This window comes from Alligator mississippiensis, chromosome 4 (genome assembly GCF_030867095.1).
Source record: "Alligator mississippiensis isolate rAllMis1 chromosome 4, rAllMis1, whole genome shotgun sequence".
NCBI classification, from domain to species: domain Eukaryota; kingdom Metazoa; phylum Chordata; order Crocodylia; family Alligatoridae; genus Alligator; species Alligator mississippiensis.
Window position 1 is genome coordinate 5,031,433 of NC_081827.1, and position 25,731 is coordinate 5,057,163.

At 47.4% G+C, this 25,731-nt stretch overlaps 1 protein-coding gene across 6 annotated transcripts in view; it reads left to right on the forward strand.

Annotated features, from left to right (window-relative positions):
• The window catches only part of AHCYL2 (adenosylhomocysteinase like 2), a 160,024-nt gene that overhangs the window by 85,795 nt on the left and 48,498 nt on the right, over positions 1–25,731 (forward strand). The window contains exon 1 of one of the 6 annotated variants that reach the window (XM_019487655.2): positions 12,584–12,980. The exons of 2 other annotated variants lie outside the window; for them this stretch is intronic. In XM_019487655.2, coding sequence (XP_019343200.1) covers positions 12,924–12,980 — 57 coding nt within the window. In that variant the 5' untranslated portion in view covers positions 12,584–12,923. Of the gene's footprint in view, positions 1–12,583; positions 12,981–22,167; positions 22,479–25,731 lie in introns of those variants that run through there. 3 more of the 6 variants (XM_014607542.3, XM_019487651.2, XM_019487653.2) reach the window with 3 other exon arrangements.

A 25,731-nucleotide genomic window follows, 5' to 3' on the forward strand; every position in this document is an offset into this window, starting at 1 on the left:
TTGGACCAGATGTGACCTCCTGAGGTCCCTTCCAACCTTCATTTTCTCTGATTCTGTAGGTGCCAGAGCAGTTTGCATCACTCTGGTAAAACCCCGTCTGTCCTTCCTCATATGAGCTGCTCACAACATTCCTGGGGGAGGTATGGAAGTAGTTTCCCACTTTATAGACTGACAGATGTAGCACAGGTGGGCCGACTGACTTGCCTCCTGTCTCTCTCAACCTGTGGGAGAGGTAGGTGTTGAACCTGGGTCTCCTGTCTCAGTTGAGTGCAGTGGTTCTCAACAAGGGTGCCATAGGTCTAGTGCCTTTACCTAGGTCTAAATATTGACTCCCAATTTGTTGCCGAATGGTTCAAGTAAATGAAGGCTGACACATTCTGTTTTCCTAATGATAGCCAAGTTCTGGAAACCAAAAGTCTTTCCCTGACTACCACCAGGAAGGAGTCCCCTATCTCTCTGGAAGTTGCTCTTCTGTGAGGATGCACTGATTTTGTGCATGTCTGGAATACTCTCAGGCCATTTGCATGCTCTGAGGAAGCCTAACTACTTTCTTTTGCCATATTTACACATCTTCTAGGTATGCTCTGCTAAACCTGGGACCTATGTGGGTATATTCACACCAACAGACCCTCTTACTACAGTGACAAATGCCTTATTTGGTTTAGCTTTAAAGCTTTCCAAGCAACATAAGCTGCGGGTGAGGTTGCATGTTACACTTAACCTTCTACAGATTTAGTATGATCTGAGTGCTGTTAAAGTTAGAACATACTGGGCATGTCTGCACGTTCATTAATGCACCGTAATTACAGCTCATTAAGTTTTGTACCTGTAATGGCATTATTGTGCATTAGCACATATGAATGCTTTTTTAGTGACATTAATGTGCATTAGACTAAACCTACTATGCATTAATGCATTTGCACAGGTTTTGCCTGCTGTACAGTAGAATTAGTCTTCTGCGCATTAAGCATCTCATGTAGACGCACCCACTTTGTGCAGTTGCACCCTTTCTTGCCTGTACAGCTCTGGCTTCTATCCCTGCTGTAAGGAGGGGGCTGGGAGTAGTGCATTATGGGATATTGGGAGGCTGAAACTTGCTCGTTTTAACTGTGGAGCAAATTGAAGTTACCCTAACACGAGCTAGGTAGCACAGCCCAGAGTTAACCCTCACCTGAAGTGACATAACTTTGAGATGTTCAGAGGGCACTTAGCACAAGTTAACAAGCTTTAACGTATAGACATTTACCTTTTAAATGCCCTTAGTATGGTCTACGTGTAACTTCACCCTAAGGGTGGTATCACACATTAAACCTAGCATTTACTAAGTGCAGTTAAAACACAACCAGATGCATGTTCAAGCAGTTTAGCACATACTAAGTGCTAACTGGTGTTGTAGAGCCATTCCCTTTCAGGTGAGGTTCTCTCCTAACACATACTGACTTTAATCGGTCATGGCATCCCAATGATTTGCAGCTGTTGCAAGTGAAAGTGTGACACCACCCTAATACACTAACACATCACAACAGTCCAGCATTTTGCAACTGTTAGAAGAGAAGGGTGTGAAAAGCTCTAAATCGAAACAAGCCGCTCTCTGCCGGAGCCTGTGGCCACATGGGGGTGCTTCACTGGTATGACTAGCAAAACATCAAGATCTTAGTGTGCTGCTCGTTCAGTTTTCATTCACCGCGGTTGGGTTTTTGCTACCCAGTTTTGGTGGTGCACGTGTGTCACCCAAGAGCATGGAATAAAATCACACCCCCTAGCTATGACAGACGAACCCCTGGTGTGGATGCAGCTCTGTTCACAGTGCTTTTGTCAGCTTTGTTTGTTCACAGTGCAGCTATACTGGCAGAAGAACACCCCTAAGTTTTGGCTCTGCCACCACATCTGTAAAAGCAGAGGTTTTCCGGGTGTAGGCTAGCTCTCACTCATTACCCAACTCATTGTTGCCAGTACAGGTAGGTCTGTACCAAAGGGATCAGTTGACTAAAGTTCATTAAAGTTTGCAAAAGCTAGTATGGATGCACCCCAGATAAGGAAGTGTTGTTTTAGTTTAATACAGATAGGTTATAAGTGTGTCTGCAAAAAGTGCTGTTCTAAAATATTTCTTTATGGATAAGCCAGGATAAGTTTTAGCACGTGCATTGGTTTAGTACTGGTGTATTTATTCTGGTCAGGTGTGTGACTTTTAAGCTGGTGCAGAAACAACTGTGTGCTTCTGGTATAATTTATTCTCAAGCCTGGACATGAGTTAAAGTATGGAAGTGTCCATACCAGGATACTGGCATAATCGCATCAGCACTGGGAGATCGTAGTGCACTGGCTCTGTACTCCGTAGCATCTAAAAAGTAGGCTGTCACCTATGAAAGTGTTTGCCTCTGAACCAGTTCATCTCTAAGGTGCTACCATGCCCTTTCTTCTGCCAGATTTCAGATTAACATGGCAACTATCTCTCTGTTTAACAATCACGTCTTCAATTACACGCTTTACTTTTTGACATCTGAAATGAATTTGTTTGTGTAAATGCAGTATTAACACCTGCGCATTCTCCGTGTATGGAAAGGTCAGGGTTCTACGTTTCTTCCAGGCGATCAGGAATTGCAAACCCTGCTGTATGCGACAGAAAAGGTAATTTTCTATAGATTTTTTTCCTTTGCCATTTGACCTTGTTCTTTAAACTCCCTGTCAGGAAGCATTAAGGTGAGTTTGAAGAAAAAGCAGTTCTTTTGTAGCTTTCCAGGTTTTCAGTAACTTGGCTGGGTGTATTCTGTGCTCCTATTGGAGACAGCACTGGTCTGGGACTTTGAGACTCAGGTTTTATCCTGTGTCAGACACTAGCCTTCTGGGGAACATTAGAAGTTCCTTACCTGTAAAATGGGTATAATGATACTTGCTTCCTTTATCCCTAAGGATGAAAGGTAGTACATGAAAGCTATGTATTATCAGCTCTAAGAAGGCATATTCATTTCCTAACTATAACCAATTAAGTAACTGAATATACCCTGTTCATTAGCTGGCAGCTATTCTTATGTAAGCAAGCCTTGCACAGGAAGAAGGACATTTCTTGCACTTGATCCTCAGTATATTTTTAGTGATGGACGTGTTGGGCCCATAGGACTTTAGCGATGTCAGTGAGAATCTGTTCTGAATTCCCCTGTGCGCATATTTTTAAAGCAGAGGTATCAAACGTATGGCCCTTGGACCAGATCTGACCCGCAGAGGTGTGTTGTGTGGCCTGCAGGGCTTGTAGGGGGGCAAATGGGGGCAGGGCCCACTGCCAGTGTCTGGGGCATGGAGCCCTGATGGGGATGTGTGGGCACTGGGGGGCAGCAATGGCTGTGCTAATCCCTGCTGCCTCCACCAGGTCTGGATCCAACTTGCGAGGAGCCCTGCCATCTGGATGCAGCCTGGGGAGACGGGCAAGTTTACACCTCTGTTCTGAAGCATTCACTTCACTTCCTTTAATTTCGTACTGAGAGTCTCTCCAGTCCTTGCCCGTAGGCTCTTAAACTCTCGGTTCTTTAAAGTGGGATCATGCATCAATGAAAAGTACTGGGGTTCAAGCTGTCAGGAATTTCTGGGCTACCCTCACCTGGGAATATGCCATGGAGGCTAGCCGTGGCAGAAGACAGAGTTGATTTGCACCTTATAGACTAACTAAATCGGGAAAGTCTATCATGAGCTTCCATGAGCCTGAGCGCACTTCATCAGATGCTGTGAAAAGACATGCACAGAGCAGCGTATCCAATAGAGAATGATCTAAATACAAGAGAAAGGGAGAGGGGGTGTACTGCAAGAGGCAAGCAAGTAATAAACCCATAGGGATCAAGTTAATTAGCTGGAGTAGAGAACTCTGCTAACATGATTATATCACTTGCACGTGTTAAGGATGTGCACAGGTTTCTTTTCAAAGCACCGTGTTGTATCTTGAAGATCTGTGATGAGCAACAGCTAGAAGCCCAGGAGCCCCTTCTCTGTCGTGGATCACTAGGGGATGATGAGAGTAGGTGGATATTGGAGAGGACCACGCTCGGTAGCAGGAGAATGAAGCGGAGCTCCAAAGGGGACTTCTGGCTGCCCAGTAAGAGGGTGTGATGGGTGGAGATCTGCCTGCTGCAGAGCACCATGGAGGTGTTTGGGACTTTTTCCCAGGCTTCTGGGCTTTGCTGGTTGTCTCACGGCTGATTTTTCCCCCCTGTTGCTGGAGGTGTCAGGGGTTTTCTGTTATTCCCCAGAAGCACTGGGTGTTGGCTAAAGCCAAGACTGCAGACTTTGACTGGGTTGTGCCAATGCTCCTGCTGGGATTAAACCTGGAGGTTCCTGGTTAGGGAGCCTTGCCTCTCTGCTCAGGGTCAGACTGATAGCCACATTTGGGGTCGGGAAGGAATTTTACCCCATTGCCAGATGGGTATGGACTGGGAGGTGCAGGGGTGGGTTTGCCTTCTTCGGTAGCAGGGGGCACGGCCCTCTTCCTAAGACCTCTCAAGTGCATTTTAACAACCCTGGCAGCAGCAGGACCCTGCCAGTCCTCATCCCCCTGCTTTACCTGTGGCAGATTCAGGTGTTCTTGGGGTCTTTGGGCAACAGGCCTTGTAGTTCAGCAACAGCTGTGTATAGCTTGAGGAATATGACAGAAGTGATGCAGATCGCTTCCAAAAACAGCACAGGAAGGGGGAAGTTTCCTACTCTTACTGCACGTCGTTCGTTGGCATCAGAGCAGTGGTCTTCTCTTGAGAGAGCCCTTATTAGCTTTGTCCTTTCTCTCATTAAGGCAGCGTTTGCTTGTAACAATAAAACTGCTCGGAGTTGCCTGTTGCAAGACATTGAAATGCATGCCTGGAGATAATGCCCTGTAAATCTGAAAGCTCCAGTGACTCAATAGATTATTTAGCTTTGCTTTTCCAAGTTCCCTCAGAGAAGTGGAGATTGTAAATGTTTTGCAGCCATCAAATTAAACACATTAAATAAGGCACAAGTGCTGTTTCTTCTGCAGGCTTCTAGCACCCCCGGGTGTCCATGGAGAGCTCTCACACCCTGTCTCACCTTAATCGCCTTTATTTAATAGCTAATCAAATGGCTATTACAGTACCGAGACGTCACTCGTTGGAGTCATTCTGCTGCAGGGACTCTGTAGCTATCATTTTTTTTTAATTAAATTTTCAAAGGATGTTGGCACTTCTGCTCCAGAGAGCCAGATGTGTCTATGGGCTTTGCACTTTTTCACTCAGGGCTTCGTGTTCAGTCTCAGTGAACACTTGTCATTTCTAAAGCTCTGTTTTCATGCGACTTTGGAACCAGTTTCCTTCTTCCACCTGAAACCTGTCACCACTAGATATAAGACTGCCTTTGGGTATGTGTCCTGCTGGGTGTTTCATTTGTACATACAATGGCTTTGGGAGGTGTTTAAAGCCTGCAGCTCTCTGCTGCTCCAAAACTGGGCATCCTGTAGTGCCCAGTTAATGCGTTTCACCTAAGTGGTGACCGCAGGATGGGAGTGCAGTGTGCTGAGACATGTAGCCCTGCACAGAGGCGACTCTTACCCGCTTTGCTGGTGAGAAAGGCCTTATTAAAAGTCTTCATCCAGGGGATAGTTAATCTGGGAAGTAGCAGGCAAGTTGCCTCTCAGTGTCTTTCCACCACATCTTCACCTTAACTTCACTCGCTCAGTCTTTTGCTTTTTGTGGGCTCCTGTAGTACATTAAACAGGTAACGCTCTTGTTGGATGCAGTTGCAGATTTGCTGGTATCCTTACTGCGTGCTCACATTTTCGGAGACTGTGGCGGATGGCAGAACAAGGAGCAATCAACGGTCTCGAGTTGCAGCAAGGGAAGTTCAGGTCGGATGTTAGGAAAAAACTTTCTCACTAGGAGGGTGGTGAAGCGCTGGAACAGGTTACCCAGAGAGGTGGTGGACTCTCCATCCTCGGAGGTTTCTAAAGCCCACCTGGGCAAAGCCTTGGCTGAGATGATGTAGCTGGGGCTGGTCCTGCTTTGAGCAGGGGGTTGGACTAGATGTGACCTCCTGAGGTCCCTTCCACCTTCATTTTCTCTGATTGTACCCCTATTTAGTGTTGGGGTTTTTACTGCTCTGCACCCATTCCAGTAGGAACTGGATCAAGAGCCAATTTCATCTAGGTTACAGGATGAATGTTTGTATCTGTTGTGGCTCAGTATATAATAATATATATCATCTGCTTTTTGTTTCCAGAGAGTGTCTTTCATCTGCTAAAATAAAGGCAGAACAAGCCATAAGGATCTAGCAGGCCCAGCATATGAGGAGATGGGAGTGAAATTCTTTATTTCAGTTAAAAATGTTCTCACCTGCTTTACAGACAGATATGCGCATGAAGTCTCTGGCACAAAGCTTTTCATCTAATGGGGTTTGGAAGGATTCATTTTTATGAATTTTTGTCTAATAATAGTAGCGTCTTCTGTGTTTAGTATACATATTGAGTTATGTTTCATGCTAGCGCCAGAACTTATAAATGCAAAGCCCAGTACTAATTAGTCAAAATTAATGACTAGAAGTAAAAAATTCATAGTAGATTCAAGGGAGAAAGATCTCCTTAATTATTATTTCCTAACTTTGTTATTAAGCACTATGGAATAATTATGGATTTCCTTGCTTAGAATCACTAATACTCATGGCTAGTGACTTATAAAAATTAATTTTATATCTCTTTATCAACTGACTCTTCTGTTTTGAGTGATCATTGTCCTCCAGGTACATTTTGTGAAAGGAAAAGAGGTGCATTACGTGGAGGAATAAATGCTGCAAGCTCTGTTGATGCTTGCAGTTATAACTGGACCTATTTCAATGTATACGCCAATATAGTTAATAAATTATAGTAAGGGTGAATTTCAGTAGTGCCTTTTTTCTGAGAATTTCCTCCTTGGTTTAGGAAGGTTTTCTTAGCCTTATGGTCCTGATGTTCGAGTTTGAAAAAGAGTGGCACAAAAAGCTAAATTGTTTGTTCGAGGATTTACAGCAAAAAAGCTTCATGGATCTCACACAAGACTCTAGATGCAGAGTTTTCAGATGAATGGGATTTTGTTTTTCAAAGTGGACTATTTCCCAAAAAGCAAAACACTGCACCTTCTGTGGCCTCTGCTGATGCCTCTATCAATACGAGGACCTGGAGAATCCACATTGGGTCAGCTGGAGTACCTAGCACTGGAAAAAGTTCTTTTATTTAAAAAATCGATGTTCCTGATAAATGGGCAGGATGAGCAAAAGCTAAGGTATGTCATAAGCTTTGACTATGAAGGGTTCGGGGGAGAGAACAGGTGGGAAAAGAAGCAATTATTTTATATGGAATAAATGTGATGGCAGGGGGATTCTTTTGATCGTTTCTGGGAAAGAGCACGCTAGCATGGAAGAAACACTTCCAAGTCCAGCCAGAACACTAGTGCTGAGGCTGCTGCTGGCTTCAAGGGTTAAAACAGTGATGGAAAAGGTAGGAAATAACTGTGGGGATTGCCGAGGCTGCGAGAATCAAGGGCAAGAAATTGGGGCTTTCCATGTTCTTACTGGCTGTTGCTTCCTGGCAGGTCACAGGAAAAATAAGGCACAGGGCTCCAGCCTGCAAAATGACCGTATGCTTTAGGCAGGGGTCAGCAAAATAGCCTGAAATCCTCTCATGAAAGGTACTGTCTCAGCACAATATACCGTATTTTCTTACATATAACCTCCTCCTCCTCTCCCCTAACCCAAATAAAATGTATGCCTTGTTTTGGGGAAGGCAGAATGAAGAACACAAGGTTTTTCCAGAATTCTGGTTGCTAAGAGCAGAGACAGAGCCTCGTCCTCAGGTCACTCACGCGCCCTTTCCTGCTCAGTCAAAGAACACACAAACAACCCCCCGCCCCTACAGTTTCAACCCTTTCACAGCTGAATTGTCAGCAGCTCTTGGCTGCTCAATCCAGAGGTGCACTGTGATATCCGAGTGCCCTGGGTGGCAGAGATGCGTTGGTGGGATCACATCACTGTACAGCCACTTCTGTTTCCTACCCCACCAGCACTGGTGCCCCAGTTACCGCCCCCCCCGTCTTTGTTATGCTATTGGTTCAGCCAAAAGCTGAAACTGTAGCTGCCACTGAAGATTGATCCATGGGCAGATCTCAGATTTTGAAAAGAGCTAAAAACATTTTACAGGGCTGTGAAATTGGAGAAGAGGGACCAGGAGAAGCTAAATTGCAATTTTCAGCAAAATGGCCCAAGAAAGGATAGCTAGATTAATGGGTCGTCGAGACCATTAAGAAGGAGATGAGGATGTTAACACCTGTCGAATGAAGAGCAGTTACCAGAAATCAAGTAGATTCTAAAGAGTCGTGAAGTGAATTTACTCCCTCAGCTCTGCCCGAATAGAAATGCCACTGCTGCTATTCTTCGCGGAAATCAGCATCCCCACTTGAGACATGCACTCTGATTTTGGAAGGCAGTTTTTTGGGGGGGAGGTATGTGTCATATGCAAATAAATATGGTATTATATTATAGTTAATGCATAGTATTGAGGACTCAGGGAGGCAATGCCAGTTACTAGGAGACTAGGAGGAGGACTTGTTCAGCTGCATACAGGCAAGCTGCTTAAGCATTGTCAGGATCGTTACTGGTGAAACTTTTTCGCTTGCATAAATTATTTTGTCTTCTGACCTCCTGCATTTGTCAGGAGACTGGTCTGACTTCGTGCTGAGAGAGCTCAGAGGGCTGAACTGGGGTTGAAGAACAGCCACAGTGGAAGGTGGGAACTCTAGTGTAACAGGAGGTAGTATTCAGATAAACTCTAAGGCCATGTCCACATGTGGTGTGGATGTTTGATTCCCCGGGGACAACTAGCAGCGGCGCACCCGTGCTACACGCACTGGCATGCGGCAAGTTACCCTGGGGGCAATAGGGGAGGCTGGAGCCAGCACTGGGCTGGCCCCAGCAGCCTTACCTGGGGTCCTGGGGGCCTCCCAGGGCTGCAGCAATGGTGATTCTGCCACGTGGAGCCTGGCCAGCAGCTTCAGCACAGCTCTGGGCAGCCCAGCTCCACTTTTGAGCTGCACGCACTACCCTTGCATGCTGCTCTGCTTTTTTTTGCTGTAGGTCTTTTTGACCCCTGGATATCCATGGGCCAAAAAAACCCGCTCCGCGCTGCTCCCTTGCAGCGCAGAGAACAGCTGAACGTGCAGTATATGGTGTCGCAGATGCATCTATGGCACCACATACTGCATGGCAGCGCTCATCTGAACGCAGCCTGAGAGGCTGAGAGTGGCATGCTTAATCAAAGCTATGCACTGGATGAAAGTGGTTTTTAAATACCTCACTGAAGTGCTTGAAACAGCATGCATAATGACTTCTAGTACTCACCTCTGTTGTGGTAGATATCTGACTCTTCCTGGATAATATTGAGGTTCATGCCAGCAAACTTTTGGTCTTTGAAGATGACAACATAATGCCCAGTTCAGACCATTTTTTTCAATTCAAAATTTTCCATGACACAACACCCTGCCCCCAACAGGGTTTTGGGCCAAATTCATTGCTGTCGTAACGCAACTGCATCTACTTGACTTCGGCTGTACCTGGGTATACAAGCAGTTAACTCTATTCCAACCCTTGTCCAAAACATACAGGACCCTTAGCTCATGCTTCTGTTTTCTCCCCTAGCCTCAGATGACCCTCCCTCAGCAAGTAGCTGGCACTCCAAACCTTTTGGCATTGAAAATTGTTGATGCACTAGGAAGGTAGTAGAGGAAAACTGTGGTAGGTTCCAGGATCACATCCAACTATTGAGGTGACTTGGCACGAGGATGTAGTTGGCATCTCTGTGCAGACGAGGATGGCTTTGGGAGCCAAACTCCTTCAGAGGCCAGGATGGGAGGGAGAGGCATGAATAAGAACACTGGTGGTGTTCATCCTGGCTTCCCGGGTACCGTAAGGACTACGCGGGGGAAGCTGGCAATCTCCCTGCAAAGGAGAGAAGCTGGGATGCAGAGAAGCTAGCTTGAAGTGTCAGACCCGAACAAAAATCCTCAGTGGAGAGAGAAGATGAATGATGTGCCGTTGTGGAGTCCAGGTTGCACATCTTCCAAATACTTTATTTACAATAATCCTGTACCAGTGGAATAGGCTGTGTATGAACAGTGAAAGGATCCAACCAGTTTCCCCTGTCATAATCCTTCCTCCCTCGCTATGAAACCCACCATCGCCATCAGTTTCTAGTGCCTCCCCAGCCATCAGTTTGCTTTGTTTTCTCCTGCAGTGGGAATACACTGTGGCACTAAAGCTGTCCGGCTCCAAGAGCTGTCTGTCAGGAATACCAGTGCAAGTTGGGCCCTTGGCTTGCATTTATTTAATGAAGCAAAGAGATTTGATCCCCCAGCCCAACAGTCGTGCCTCCTCTCACGCCACACATGCACAGCAGGACATGCAGTTATTGGGATCAGGGATCGTATCCAAATCATGTTATTACTACTGTCTAGTATAGGGGGAATCTGGGATCAATACTCCTTCCTCCCCCTTACCTCCACCAGCAAGTTTAAAGAGAAGTCCTGCGGGTCCAGCTGGCTGCCAATAAACTCCACTCACCAGGCCTGCACTGGGGACTTGAACTGACTCCGATGCGGTCTGGGGTGAATCTAACAATCTGTTGGTCCAACTGGTACACCCATGGTTCAAGACTGGGGCTGTTCAGGCCTAGTTGGTAATTGCTGGTTTTTGAGACCTGCACTCAGCAGCTGTGGTTGAGCTGCCAGGTACAAGGGGGTCAGAAGTGCCTGCCAGGGGGTGGGAAGCCCAAGGACTTTCAACCCCATCAGAAGTCTGTGTTCCTCCTCCCAGCCAAGCCAGAGCTGCTGGGCACAGGGCTTAAAGCCTGTGGTGGGAAGCCAGAGAATGGGGAGTGTCTCTCTGCTCTCTGGGTCCAAGCACCCAGGGAGTTTTACAAAGCATGGCTGCAGGCGTGCCCTTTAAAGATCCCCATGTGTCAGGCCGCACGGTATGGGGCATGGGCAGCTGGGAGGGCAGGGAGTGAGGTCATGGGAACAGTGAGCCTCAAATTGGGTAGATGCTCCCTGATGTCAGGCTTACATTTCCTCCTCCTCCTCTCCCCTCCTCCCCAACTGCCTTCAGGGATCATGCAGGGTTGCCAGGTCCAGGATCTTGTGCTGCCGCCAGCCCGATCCCACTAGTTATGTAGCAGATGGCTGTGCCCCAGACCCCGGGGCGCTCTCGTACCAGATTCCTGTGCAAAGCTGTGTGTCAGGATCTGTCATCGGTCAGCCCCAACATGTCACACGTTTGACTTAAGGCATGATACGAACAAGCCACGATGCTGTTACACATCATATGTGGAATAACTCTGTGGCTCATTGACACCTTACTTGTATCTTAAATGTAACAGGTGCCAGGGCTCTTGGTTGAGCTATTTTGGAGATGTAGCACCCGCCTTAGCTGTGGGGTGCCTGCGGCGGCAGGTTTCACCATATAGGATGGGCTGGCCTTGCTTAGCTGTCAGAAAGTCAGTAACAAGAAAAGCATTATTGTAGCCATAATGTTACACCTCCTTTCTTTGATCTCCTGCTGCCCCAGATACATGCGTTTCAAAATGAAAAATGCGGGGGGGAAAAAATTCAGGGGATCTTATTGGGGGCTTTTGAAGATACTTTACAAAGAAACTGTTTCCTGTAAAAATATCACAGAGCTATTATTAAAACAGCCCATAATAAGTAAAGCACTGATGTGCTGTTATTTGTCTGTCTGGTACCTTATTCTGCCACGTCTGTTCCTTGCGTGATTGGTGTGCGCCTGCAGAGATGATAGCTTTTATTCCTTTCAGTGCCGAGGAGCCTGTGTAGATATAGGGTGATAATGGGGGAGGAATCTATTCCAGGCTTGTACGTCGTGATCGTTTGCTGGATTGTAATTGCAAACGCCTTATCTCAGGTGTTGCGCGAACGAGGGAGGATCCAGCCGGTGAAGTGCACAACACTAGCAGTTGACAAAACCATAAGTTTACTCGTAAACCAAGGCAGCTTGATGCCAACCTGGGAGCCCATCGCTTTCCCGACCTCGAGAACGCTTCATAATCACTTGCATCACAGCTGTTTGTATCTTATTTCCAGCTACTCCCACGGAAGTAGTATTTGTGTTCCCCAGCAGAGGACGCACCAGCCACGGCAATGCGCACGTCTCCTTGTTCCCGGGGCGACTGCTAAATGCAAATGGTTTTTAAAAATAGCATTTACCCGGTTCTATACAAAATTACCAAATCTGGGAGTTCATTTACAATGCCTCACTTCTGTAATTTAATGCCAAGAATACCCTCTGAATAGTGAGAAGCCCCCGCCTGCTCTTTTGTTCAGAGTTGCCTGAACTTTTAATGCTATCAAGTATCCAGCTCTGAAGGAGATGCATGTTCACAATACAATGCAAAAAGTGGCCTCTAAAAATAGGATTGCCTCCTTACCCTTGGTCCTTATTGATCACAGTCACAGCATTTTGAGTGACGTGGTCTCAGAGGCGTAGGCCAGCCCATGATAGATGTCACACACACAACAGCAAGGTTGCCAGGCATACAGCCTGCACTCAGCCTGAGCTAAAAGTCGGTACCGAGAGGGGCTTATGATGCAATGCCCAGCTGTAAAAAGATGAAGCTGCGACGAGAGGAACCGTGGATGAGTGTTTCATCCGGCCTGGGGTTTGCAGCAGAAACGAGGGGCTGAATCAGAGTTGGGAGCAGTCTGTCTCTTGTCTGCGCTCTTGACTAACAAGACCGATTTGAATAGGAGGCCTCTGCTGGAAGAGGGTTCAGGTGCAGAAGCCCATTGTGAGCTCTTGAATGCCTGCGAGCTCTGTAGCACGCTGTGTGTCAGTTTTTTTTGCATATTCCAACCGCGTGTCCCTTTGCTACAGAACAAATTTGACCTTGGAAAGTTTCAGCTATGGAGAAGTGGGACGGCAGTGCAGGCACCTCTGCTTTCCACATGCCAGAATGGATGGTGAGTCCGCTTTTAGTTTATCGTTTTAATTAACTCTCAGCCACTTGTTCACGATTGGATTTCTTTGGGGAATTTCATTTCCTCAGGTGGACTTAGAGTAGGCTTGGTTCTTACTGCTTTTTGTATTAATAATAATAATAATAATAATATTTGCCATGATGAGATTTACCAGGAGTGGGAAACCTTTAAGTCAGTCGGACAGGAATTGGTAGTCCATCTCCTTGTGAAGGCTTCAGGGGCCATGTACCGTCCAGTCTAATGGTAAAAGGCCAAAACGCAGTGGAAGTTGTTCCTATTTATCAGAGGCAGGTTGGTATTTCTCTGGGCTGGGATGATGTACTTAGGACTGGTGCTGCTTTGAGCAGGGGCTGGACTAGATGTCACCTCCTGATGTCCCTTCCAACCTGAATTTTTATGATTCTGTGATTCTATTTCTCTGCCTCACCAAGGCCTGGCATAAGGGCTGATGCTTGTGAAACAATTTGGGATCCCTGGAGAAGAAGCACTCAAAGTGCAGAATAATCTCCTGGGGCTTGTTTTATCACCTCTTGAGAACAAGATCAGCACAGCAGGTTTTAAAGCAAGTAGTAAAAATTATGTCTGCATTTCTCAGACCCGCATTGCTTCCTTTATTGTTCATTTTAAGGCAAATCCATGGATCCTCAGAGCACCCTGTGGTATTTGACCTCCCCTTGATCAGTAATGGGGGAGTTAAAAGGAGCTTTTACTCGGTTTTAATAAAAGCATGGGTATACTGCATGTGGTGGCTCTTACTTCTTCCCATTTGCTACTAATATTTGGCAGCTTCTTTCTGTTTTAAATGTTAGGGTCCTTCATGGTTCTTCCACAGAAGATTTTTGGGTTTGTTTTAAGACATGGTAGCAAGAGATTTGGGTTCTTGTTTGCCCTTTTAAAATGCAGCTTAATCACGAACTGTCTTCTAATAATGGTTGTTGTAGTTGCGTGTTGCCGTCATTTCCTATCTCCTGTCTGCTGGCTTGCTTCCAAAGCACAACTCTTATTGTACTTAGACCCAATTTATCTTGTCTTGTATATCATGCTACCAGGGAATAGCAGGGAGATCGGTAAAACTTTGCATACATTTTATACTCATTTGTATATCTTCAGATATGGATTTGTATAAATGAGATTTCAGTGTGATCCTTCTTTGGTAATTTCCATGTCAATACCATATCCATCCTGGGATTCAAACCATGTCAGGAAAACCATGATTAACCTGTTAACCGAACTCCACGGTTTCTCTTTGCAGTGTGGACATGTTTCTTTTCTGGAAAGAGGCAAGTGTTAAAGACTAAATTGAAAATTTTCACCCAAATATGACTTTATAACTGTGCGTATTACAATTTAAATTCCACCAAAGCCAGGTAATACCATGGCTCAGTGGAACAATGTGGATGGGCTCGGCCGTGCCCCATATCCAAAGCTTGGCTTGAGCTGCGAAATTCAGGTCTTGCTCTGGGCCTTTATTTCAAGTCACTCTAACCTTGGTCCCTCCATGCAGTACAGCAGTGATTTTTCTTAACGTACAGTCAGTTCCTTTTGCATTACTCGTCCAACTGCGTGTTAAAGTGGTTGAACAACCAAGCTTAAGGTCCCACATTGTTTATAATTTTCCCAGCGCTCAGGAAGCTAGTTGTAGCACAGCAGTCTTCTGTCATGATTTACATCTCTTGAAACTGGTGGAATAGCTAGAATGGCAGAATAGGTGTGCTTCAAGCATTCCTGAATTGTGCTACAGACTTGACATTGAAGTAGGGTTGGGTATTTGACCAGTCAAATCAAGTCTGGTCGATGGACTGGTCAAATATTGGTTAAATTGTAAAAAACAAACAAACAAACAAAAAACAATACAGTCACATAATACACAGACAAAGCACAAATGTTCTATTAAGAAATATGTCAAAAAACAATTAAAAAATCATATCTGTCAAGAAAACCGCAAAAAAAAAAAAATAATTCCCCATAAAACTGCTATAATCTTTGACCAGTCAAAAAATATGCATTCAAGTCCACATACAGTATTTGACCAGTCGGTTGACCAGCCTGCCAACCCTAAGTTGAACTATATGGGAATGCTATTCTAATATAATAAAAGCCTTACCACTTCTGTCTGAGTGTCTGTCTGTCCGTAACACTCTGGGCCAACTGCGCATGAGCTGCCCAAAGCCTTACAGATGGCGAGACACACAAGGGGAAGTGGGGGTGGAGGCGGTCAGGGCCAGACTGTGCTCCTCACTGCAGGGTGAGGTGGGGGAACCGGCCATGGGTGGGGTGTGGCTTGCGACCGTGGGAGGACGTGGCACATAGCTATGATGGGGGGGCCCTGGCACGTGTCTGCATGATGCTACGAGGGGAGCAGGCACAGTGGGGCGCAGGCAGCATTCGCCAGCTGTAGCACGTGGCCGTGGGGCATGCCTCCCACACCCACTCCCCACGCGGCACCCTGTGGCTGCACACCACACAACCCCATGCGCCCTCCACCATGCCCCAGGGCCACACCGCACACCACGCAGATGCAGCCGGCAGACACTCTCCACACGATGGCCTCTCCCCGCGCTGCCCCCCTGCACAGCTGTGCACCGCACCCCCCCCCATGCGCCCTACACCACATCCCAGGGCCAAGCCCCATGCCATGTGGTCACAGTCAATGGGTGTTCGCTCCGCCCCGCCCTGCCCCACGGCCACACACCACCGCCCTGTGTGCCACGCCTCATGTGCACTCTGCGCCGCACCCTGGGACCACTCCCCACACCACATGGGGTGAAGCCGGCAGGTACTCCCTGTGCCATGGCCACTCCCTTCTCTTCTCTCTCCTGTTTAAGTTATTCTATTTTCTTACGGTAAGCCACCCTGGGCCTTTGTTTGGGAAGGGCGGCGTATAAACGAATCACATAAATAAAATAGAAGAACACTACTAGGAAAAAATAACCTTTTAAACACAGTACTGGAGAGGTTTGGGATTTTCAAAATGGCTTTATTTGCAAGCGTTCTGAGCCTAATTTGCACAAAATGAACTATTCCAACCAGGAGATCTTATATCACCTGCAGTTGTCCGTTTAAATATGAATTTTAATTTCCACCTAGGAGAAATTTTACAACCTTTGCATTCTCCTATGCCTGAGGAAGGGTGTGTGCGCCTAAAAGCTTGCAAATAAAGATTTGGGTTTTTTTGCAAATATCTAGTTGGTCTAGTAAAAGAGATCACCTCTGCCATGAGTTCAGAGTCCTTTTGCCTGCAGACCAATATGGCTATAACCTGGATACCAGTAACTATGGCACATTAATGAATGCATAGACTCACCCATGGTACGCTACAGTGTCTAAAGAGGAGCAAACTTTTCTCAGAACAGGGGTTTTTGCCATGACGGTCAAACATTTCTAGGTCTACTGAAGTACTAACTGAATGCGCAGTAACTACATTTACTGCACAGTAGCGCCGGCTCATGGGTTTTTTGTGACGCTTACTATGCAGTAGCATATTAGCACAGTTTTTGATCAGCACACTACCACGCAGTATTATTAAGCTACCACCCAGAAAGCATCTCATGTAGACGTGCCCTGTATGTATGAGCCCAAACAGCAAAGGAGCAAGACGATGGCGTGGGGGTGGTCAGCACCAATGTTGTTGGAGGGTCATGCACTTTCAAAAAGAGTCCAAGTAGTGTGTAGGTTCAGTATCACATACATTCACCATTGATGGGAATATATCCTGCCTTGATGCACAGGTGTTTTCTGCCTCTAAATTCTATGAACCCAGGATTTTGTGCATTGGAAGACGACTTCTTTTTGCTGCCTGAACAACTTAAGATCACATGGAAAGAATCTGGCTGTCTGCCTCAACTGTTGTGTGGGGGCTGTGGTGGTGCAGGTGCTAAGGCGTAGTACTCATGGTGCGGCCCTGTCAGATTCCAGCAAATCTGCAAATTCTGCTAAATACTTTGTCACAAGGACACGAGAAAGTAGGGACTGTTATATTGCTGCTATGAGCAGTGGGCCCAGAAATAAGCTGCAAGAATTATTTCCTGTATTTGTGAATGTTTACCCATTTTCCCATCCCTTTCCCTCTTTGGCCTTGTTTATGCCAGGTTGGTTTTGCAAAACCTTGCCCCTCAGGGCACCTTGAAATCTGGTTGCAGTGGTGCTAGAGCTAATATTTCCAGGTATTCGAAATTGCATCATATCTATTCAGAGCTCTTTTAGATAAAGATTATTATGCCTGGAGCCTTGCATGTATTAGCACTTCTACCTGTGGCTGCTTTGATATTGGCAGGGGTCAGTGGTTCCTTTGGAAAAGAAGCCTGGTGACTGCACAGTATATGGAAAGGAGTTTTTGGATCCATGTGCTTGGACCTGTGGGATGGATTGTGTAGGATAGTTTGGACAGGGCTGATCCTGCCTCAGGCAAGGGTTGGACTAGACGTGAGCCCTGGAGCTCCCTTCCAGCCCCACTTCTCTGTGATTCTCTATGATGGTGGGGTCAAAGCCAGCCACTGGGATAAAGGGAAAAGACTTGAATGAAATATCAGTTCCTGTTGGCACTGATATCCAGAAGGTCTGATGACCTACCAACATTGACCTCCATTTCACCAAAATATGCTTGACCAGTAAGCCACGGTTCAACCAGTAAGCCACGATGGAGGAGACCACGCAGCCTCCCCCCCCAGCCCACCCCACCCCACCCCACCCCACCCCACTGCTTACCTTCAGCTCTGGCTTCAACTCCAACAGCAGGCCCAGAGCTGCCACCACTGCTCCTCCCTGGGCCAGGGCCACCACCGCTGTCGACAGCGCCAGAACAAGCGCTGCAGCCCAGGAAGTAAGCAGCGTGGGGATGCATAAAAAATTATAATTACTTTATACATTTCCCATGTATAGACTGTAATGGGGGGTTCATCTGAAATGTGGTCATATTGGATTCGGGTAAGTGCGGTACCCAACACCAGGGGTTCCCTAGCTGAGGTACATGACTGTGACCATCCATATGTTCACGCTGAATGAACCATTCAAGAAGCTGGGATGTAGATCAGTGATCCAGGCAGGACCTAGACGAATGCCCATTCCTTCTCCGACAGCTAAGAGGCCTTGCTACATCAAGCCTCCTGGATAACAAGAGCCCTTGATAGAAATTCAAGTTGTATTTCAGGTGGCTACTCCAAGGGGTTAAGGTGTTCATGTTAATCCACAGAATTAGGATCCATGTGACATTTTAGCTGTAGGGCTGGAATCTTAAACTCCTCGAGCTTTAGCAAAGACCTTGGCGCAGCTGGCACCGTGGTGAGGATTACACATTAATTTAAGGCATGTGAAACTTTGGAACAAACGGCCTCAGACTGTCCCTGACTCGCAGATACGATCTAGAGGTCTTTTAAGGAGGTTGGGGTTAGGAGTTAGCCGAAGCAACTTACCCTTTGCGTTTTTAGCTCACAGGTCGTTTCATGTGAGGCAGCTGTTGTCAATAAGCAGAGAGCGAGCTTGAGTTACGGCAGAGGGAGCAGCATTGTGTCTACCTCAGCAAGCTGGTTCTGCGCGTTTTGGATGCATCTCGGGTATTAACACCAGGCATCCATGCACGCAGCTTCGATTTCACACAGGAAAGTAGAACAGGAGATAAAGTATCGTGCCTGGCAACTAGAGTGTGCTCTGTTAAGTTGCTGCAGTCACACGGCTTTTCTTTCATGAATAATGAGATCTAGTTTCCATTGCCCGTTGGCTTGAGCACAGCCCAGGGAAACAGCAGCCCTGGGTTCAGTTCACAGCCTGTTACTCATGGTCTTGGGAAAACTATATCGCTGTCTGCATCTCCGCGTGTATCTGTAAGTAGAGATAGTGCCCTCCTTATAGCAGTACTGAAAGCATTAACTCTTTGTATAGCACTTTGAGGTCCGCTGAGAGGAACTGCTGCAGAGTGCTAATATGGCCTTGAATCATAGAAAGTGAGGGTGGGAAGGGACCTGAGGAGGTCACATCTAGTCCAACCCCCTGCTCCAAGCAGGACCAGCCCCAACTACATCGTCCCAGCCAAGGCTTTGTCTAGCTGGGTCTTCAAAACCTCCAAGGATGGAGACTCCACCACCTCTCTGGGAAACCTGTCCCAGTGCTTCACCACCCTCCTAGTGAGAGAGTTTTTCCTAATATCCAACCTAAACATCCCCTGCTGCAACGTAAGCCCATTGCTCCTTGTCCTGTCATCTGCCCCCAGTGAGATCAGTCCAGCTCCATCCTCTTTGCAGCCCCCCTGGAGGGAGTTGAAGGCTGCTATCAAATCCCTCTTGGCCTTCTCTTCTGCAGACTAAATCTGCCCAGTTCCCTCAGCCTCTCCTCACCAGTCCTGTCCCCCAGCCCCCAAACCACTTTTGTTGTCCTCCACTGGACTCTCTCCAGCTTGTCCACATCCTTTCTGCAGTGGGGGCCCACAACTGGACACAGGACTCCAGATGTGGCCTCACCAGTACAGAATAGAGGGAAATAATCTCTTCTCTTGACCTACTACCAGTGCAGCCCAGGATGCCATTAGCCTTCTTGGCACCAAGGGCGCACTGCTGGCTCCTATTCAGCTCCTTGTCCCCTGTCACCCCAGGTCCTCTTCTGCAGAGCTGCTGCCCAGCCCGTCACCCCCAGCCTGCACCAGTGCAGGGGATTGCTCCCTCCTAAGTGCAGGACTTTGCACTTGTCCTTGTTGAACCTCCTGAGATTTCTTTAGGCCCAATCCTCCAGTTTGTCCAGGTCACTCTGAAATGTCACGCTGGTCCCAACCGTTCTAAGACTGCCAGACAATTTCCAGTCTAAGTCCTTGGTTTTTACAACTTCCTCATAACCTTTCCAGAGTCTTACGTTGTGGGAGGAAAGTTGCTTGTTCTCTGCCGTAAGGTGGCAGCGCCTGTTCCAGAGCGGGACTTGGACAATTTGCGTAAAATTGTGCCAGCCAGTTGGATGATCTGAGGAATTTCCCTTTGGAAAGAAACATCTCAGTCCCATTCCTTACCACAGGCAGCACCACAGCCAGGGCAGTGTTGGTGGACGCGCTTGCAGGAGGGGGACACCAAATCAAATGGAGGTACTTACATGGGAGCACGTAGCAGGGTGCTCTGCACACAGACTCACAGAGCAGTGGGGCTGGAAGAGACCTCCAGAGGTCACATCTAGTCCAACCCCCTGCCTGGGGCAGGATCAGCCCTATCCAACCCATCCCAGACAACCATCATCTAAACTCTGCATAAGACTAGCCTCACCCCTGACACAACACAGACCTAACACCCTAGTCTGCCACATGACCTGCACTGGGTGCCAAAATACCTCGCTAGGGCTCTGCACACAGGAATAACGAAATGGCTGGATTTCGATCCCGCAGGTGTGGCGTGGTTTTATAGATTTCAGCTAATTGTATGTTCCAGTGAGATCTAGAGCAGAAGTGCTCAACCCGTCGGCCCTTTAGGCTGAATGAATGGCTCTGGGCCCTCTTGCAAGCCAGTTTGGGCCTCATGTCACCTCGCACCAGGATCAGGTCCACACAGCTTCCACCTGGCCCAACACTGCCAGGTCGGGCCAGGTACTCCCAGTGTAGTGTGCAGAGCCACTGTCTAGCCTGTGGGACTCCCTGAGAGCCCAGAAAATTGTTGGCAGGGGAATGGAAATTAATGCTGCCAGTGTTGCCACACCATCACATTTTTGGTCCTGTGGGCCTGGATAGAGTGGCTCTGCAGGTCAGATCTGGCCTGCAGGCCTGGGGTTGGCTCTAAATGGAGGAAACTGCAGGTCATAAAATCTTAGAGAAGTAGGGCTGGAAGGGACTTCCAGAGGTCACGTAGGCCCTATCCAAACCAGGTCCTTTTGCTGTGGAGCAGGGAATATGCAAGCTGTTAGCAAAGTCTGCAGCTTGCATGTTCTACAAGATTCGTAGCTGCCATTTTATTTCTTTTCTTCCATACCTTCAAAGAGAAGCCAGGCACGATGGTGTAAAAGAAGGGTGTCGAGCACAGCCAGATGAGTGGCACAGGACTGGAGGCAATCGGTGCAGGTGCCGTATGCAGCGTGGGTCCCAGACCAGCTGGAGTGGGCAGTGTGCAGCACAGATCAGCTGGCGCAGGTGCCAGATCTGACATTCAGGGGACCCACAGAGCTGCATGCAGCTTGCATCCTGGGCCAGCCGAAGTGGGCACCAGGGCACTGGATGCAGCATGTGTGGGTGGGGAAGAGGTCCTGGACCGGCCCTGCATGGGGGCCAGCACCGAGGCCTGGATGACGTGGCTCTGCAAAGAGGATCCAACCCACGGGCTCTATCGTTGACACCCGTTGTAAACAGCGCTATCACAGCGGTGTGTTTGCAAAATCGTCATCTGCTCAAGACCTTCATTCATTACACATGCTGGGGCTTGTTGTTCTACCATGTCAAGGGCACATTAAGGTTTTCCTTTAACAATGCAAACAAGCCACAGAGAAAATTCAAAATGCCAAACATGACCCGTATGAAAGCTCCATGCAAGAAACTGTCTCAGGCTTATCCAGAAGGGATACAGCTGTTCTGGGAATAGATCATTGCTATTCTGATGATCTGACCTATTAAGTAAGGAATAAAAATCTGCCCTGCATCAAGCCTGGTAGGACACCTGCTAAGGCAGGATTGCATCCTTTCCAGCAAGCCTGTGTCCCCTGCACTTACACTGGCATGAGTGCTCTTGGCCGGCGCTCTCCTGAGAAGTAGACTTTGCCCTTTTCCAGCACTGGTGGATAGCTGTACCGGTGGAAAGTGTTGGTCTGAAGCAGCAACAGCTAGATAGGGGTGTTAGGTTCACTTGGGAGAAATAACCAGACTGGAGGGCTTGACCTTGCAAGGACAGAGCTCCACACTTGCTGCCACAGGGCACTGGCATCATTTAAAAAAAATGTTTTCCAATCCAACAAATGCCTTCATTGTTTTAGTTGCTCATTAGTTAATTTTGTTCTAATGAGGCTCTGTTAAGGCAATCATCTGACATTGGAAAAAGGTGGGGGAGAACCCAAGTTAAAAAGAACCTAATTAGCAAGTTGATTATAGCAAGCAAGAAAATGTTCTGGTTATATAAATAAGCTATTGTTATGCGCACACAAGTCAGGCCATGTTAAAACCTGTTGCTCACAGTTTAGAGGTCAGGCAGACATTGCAAATGCTGGAAAACAAAAGGGGAAAAAAGAAGTGGGACTTGTTTGCCGGCCTCCAGCAGAAATGCCTCATTAAATCTTGGGGTCCTTTGTTGCCAAAAGGGCCCTTGGAGAGGGAACTGGGAACCTGGGCAAGTGTAGCCTTCTCCTTACCTTCCTCCTTTCCCCCGCCCCCGTCAAGAGCTGAAACCAGAGCAGACAGGATCGCTGATGCTGGGAGATATAAATGAATGGCCGGCCACTACACTGGACTGGAAGGGTTTCGGGAAGGCCATAGATGATAACGCCATGCCGAAGAAGAAGAAGTACAATGTGAATGGAGATTCAGGGATTAAAGCCCAGGTGAGGGCAGCCTTTAGGTACTTTACTGTAGTCTCGCTAGTAAAAAGTTCACTTGGTTTTTTGTTGCTTTCTTCCTTCCTGCTCACATTTGCTTTGGGGACTAAGCCCCTTCACCTGGGGAAAAGGGAAACGTAATCCGCAGGGAACGCAACGTGCTGTGCTCCGTTTCCTCTCGGAAGTGGGGGCTTGAGGCTTAGGGTGTAGAGTTGAACGCGTTGTTTCCTCACTGCTCGGTAGTCCCCCGGACAGTCTTGTGAAGAGCTGCGGGTAGATCAGTGAGGTTCGGGGTAGCCAACCCTAGCCCCAGGTAGCGGGGCTTGCTCTGGTGCTTGGTAAATGGGTGAAGAGCCAGTCTTAAATCTGGGACTCATCAGTGGCAGCTCCCTGGGGTGGAAGGCAGGAGTATATCCTTGCTCATTTCAAAGAAGCCTGCGCGCACCTGCATTTACAAGTCATTAACCCTCATGGCTCGAGTGGCTGAACTTGCCGGCCTGAATCTCCCGTCTCTGCCGAAGAGCTTCGTGGCTGTTAGAAGCAGCAGATGCAGAACCACAGATGGTCGAAGCAGGTCGGCATCTGAAATCAAAGCATCTGCGGTTTGCAAGGACCTCAGAGTTAATCACCTGCAAAGTAACCCCTGGGAAACTTGCTTGTACGTTCAGAGGAATTTTTCTTTATTGAGCGAAACAACTTCTGCATGTAATGGATACCCTTGTTTGTGTCGATCTCGTAGAGCTAGGGAGAGACTTAACAGTGGGGCCTCTCACCTCAGGAAAACTCTTTGCTATGGGGTACCTTGCTGGAGAGAGTATGAACAAGGGCTTACAATGAGGATTTTGCTCTGACAGTAAGTGAAGCTTAAGCTTTTAACCTGCTGCTTCGAAGCAGGGCACATAGGTGTTAGAGACATTCATTCCTATTTTAAATTGCAGCTCTAGTCTAGACATGGTGCCATGGTGTGCAAGATATAAAAAATCAGATGGAGCTAGCTAACGTAATTGTCCCAGAGAAGTCCAATTCCAATCATTGTCTGCACAGGATTGTGACCAAAAGTGGCAGGATATGGTTTCATCTGAGGGGCTCGGGGAAATGCCATCCTCGTTAAGTGAGACATGATCAGAGAATTGTGTTGCCACTATATATAGTGCTGCTTTGGGTTTGGTATTTAGATCCTGGGCTTCGGTGCCCTGTTGCATTCACTCAGGCAGCGTCCCTCTCGTTAGAGTAGGGTTCTGGTAGCATCGCGACCTGGGTTTTGATTCTGCTCGGTGTGGGTCACTTTATAATCTTTAGCAAGTCACTTTTCAGTTTTGAAAAGTGATCTGGAGCCTTTGAAGAAATTGTGCCTTATAAAAGAGAAATGCTATTGTACACCTCATAGTTGTCTTGAAAGATCCTTAAACAGGTGATACAGGAAGGGGAAAAGGTAACAGAAGTTTGCTTTTAGTCCAAGTTCTGTCATCAGAATACTTTGCCCTGGCTAGAGCTCGATCATAAATGGTTTTGCCTAAAGCATCATTTGGCCTCAGTAATCTGGTGCTTTGAAGCGGCTCTTCCAGGCATGGAGCTATCTGCTTCAGCAAAGAGATTTCTTGCGGAAAAAACAGCAGCTGCTAGAAGACCATGTGCACCGACTAGTTTGCCCATTCAGTCAATGCTGCTGCTTGTAAAGCAAGAAGCACTTTTTTTTCTGTGCATTGCTAGGTCTCCAGTAAAAAAAATTCCCACTGATTATTTTAGGTTCCTGTATTATCATTTGTAGGTGTTGCAAAGAGAAAAACTTGAAGTGGTGTTACAACTCTTACTGTAGCGGGATCATCTGAATTCTTGCCTGCCATGGCTACCTGCTGTGGAGGAAAAGGTTTGTTCTTGTCCTGACTAATCCATATCCCTTTTACAAAGGACGGAAGAGGTGTTTCTCTGCAGCAATGTGGTAATGCTCCTTCTCCTGCTAAGCACAAGGAGCGAGGTGATGGAGCTGCCAGCGCATCTCACGTGGCAGTACAGAGCTTTGCACCTCTCAGCCCACTGGGCTTGAATTTGAACTTCTCCCACAGGGGACCAAAGTCGGGGCAGTTTGGTAAAATATACAGAACCAGATAGCGTATGTATTCAAATGTAAGATGACCTCCCCCAATAATTAGATTCTATCTAAGGAAACTTTATAATTTTCTGGGTGTAGCATCTAATTATCAGAGGGTTGTCTTGATTTTGCCTCCTCCCACTGCTACAGCAGGGGAAATGATGGCTGGGAGAGTCAGGTGGCCTCCTTACCCTCTGCCCACATTTCTTCCCCCTTCAGCCCTTCCACCCCCCTCTTACTGTCAGACCCTGCTCAGGCTCCGTTCCCTCCTGGAGCAGAGCGTGGAAGGACGTGAACTGAACTGTATGTAACAGTAAAGAAGGGCAAAGGGACACAGCGGAGAGCAGACGCTGCAGAGAGGGACAGGAGAGTGCTGTGGGTCCAACTGGTCCTGACCCAGACTCAGGCCCAGTCATAAACGCAGCAGTTGCTTGGCTCGCCTCACCCCCTTGTTAATTTGAAGTGGAAGGAACCAAAAAAACCACCGACGTCACAATAAACGTACCCCTGGTACCTTGCATATATGTAAATGACTCTAGGTAAGTTCATCCAGAAGTCGTGCATTTTAACTTGGTGCAAGCTGCTGCAAGTCTCAGCACAGGTCCTCCATAAGCACACTTTGGAGCAGCGCTTTTGTTCCTACTTATACATAGTGCAAACTACGCGTGATATTAGTCCAAAGTCAAAAGGCTCGTGACTGATCATATACTTTACTGGGCTGGGCAGTCAACAGCATTTCAAGCCACAGTGACCCCACAGCCCAGCACTGCTCAGTATGTGTCTGTACTCCAGATTTACACCCCCTGCCCCCCCCCCAAAGGAGCCAAGGATCTAGTTAGCTCCCAGTCACGACGAGAACTGGGTGTTCTTGTCACAAGTCCTGGGACCCTCCAAAAATGTATATGCAGATGAGGTGCAAGGCAACCCGGGTCCATCTCCACCCCATAAAGGGCAAGACCACACCAACCACATATGACAGGCTGAGAGAGGAAGTGATACTCTCAATCACGTAGATGTTTGATGTTGTTTACTGACCTCTAAGGCTTGTGAAGAAACAGGAATAATTGGAAATGGGAAAGAAAGGCATTGTTCAGTTATAGGAGTGAATAGGAAGTCAAAATATGTTTGATGTAGTGGTTCACCATGACTTGGAAAAGAGTTGGTGCTGAG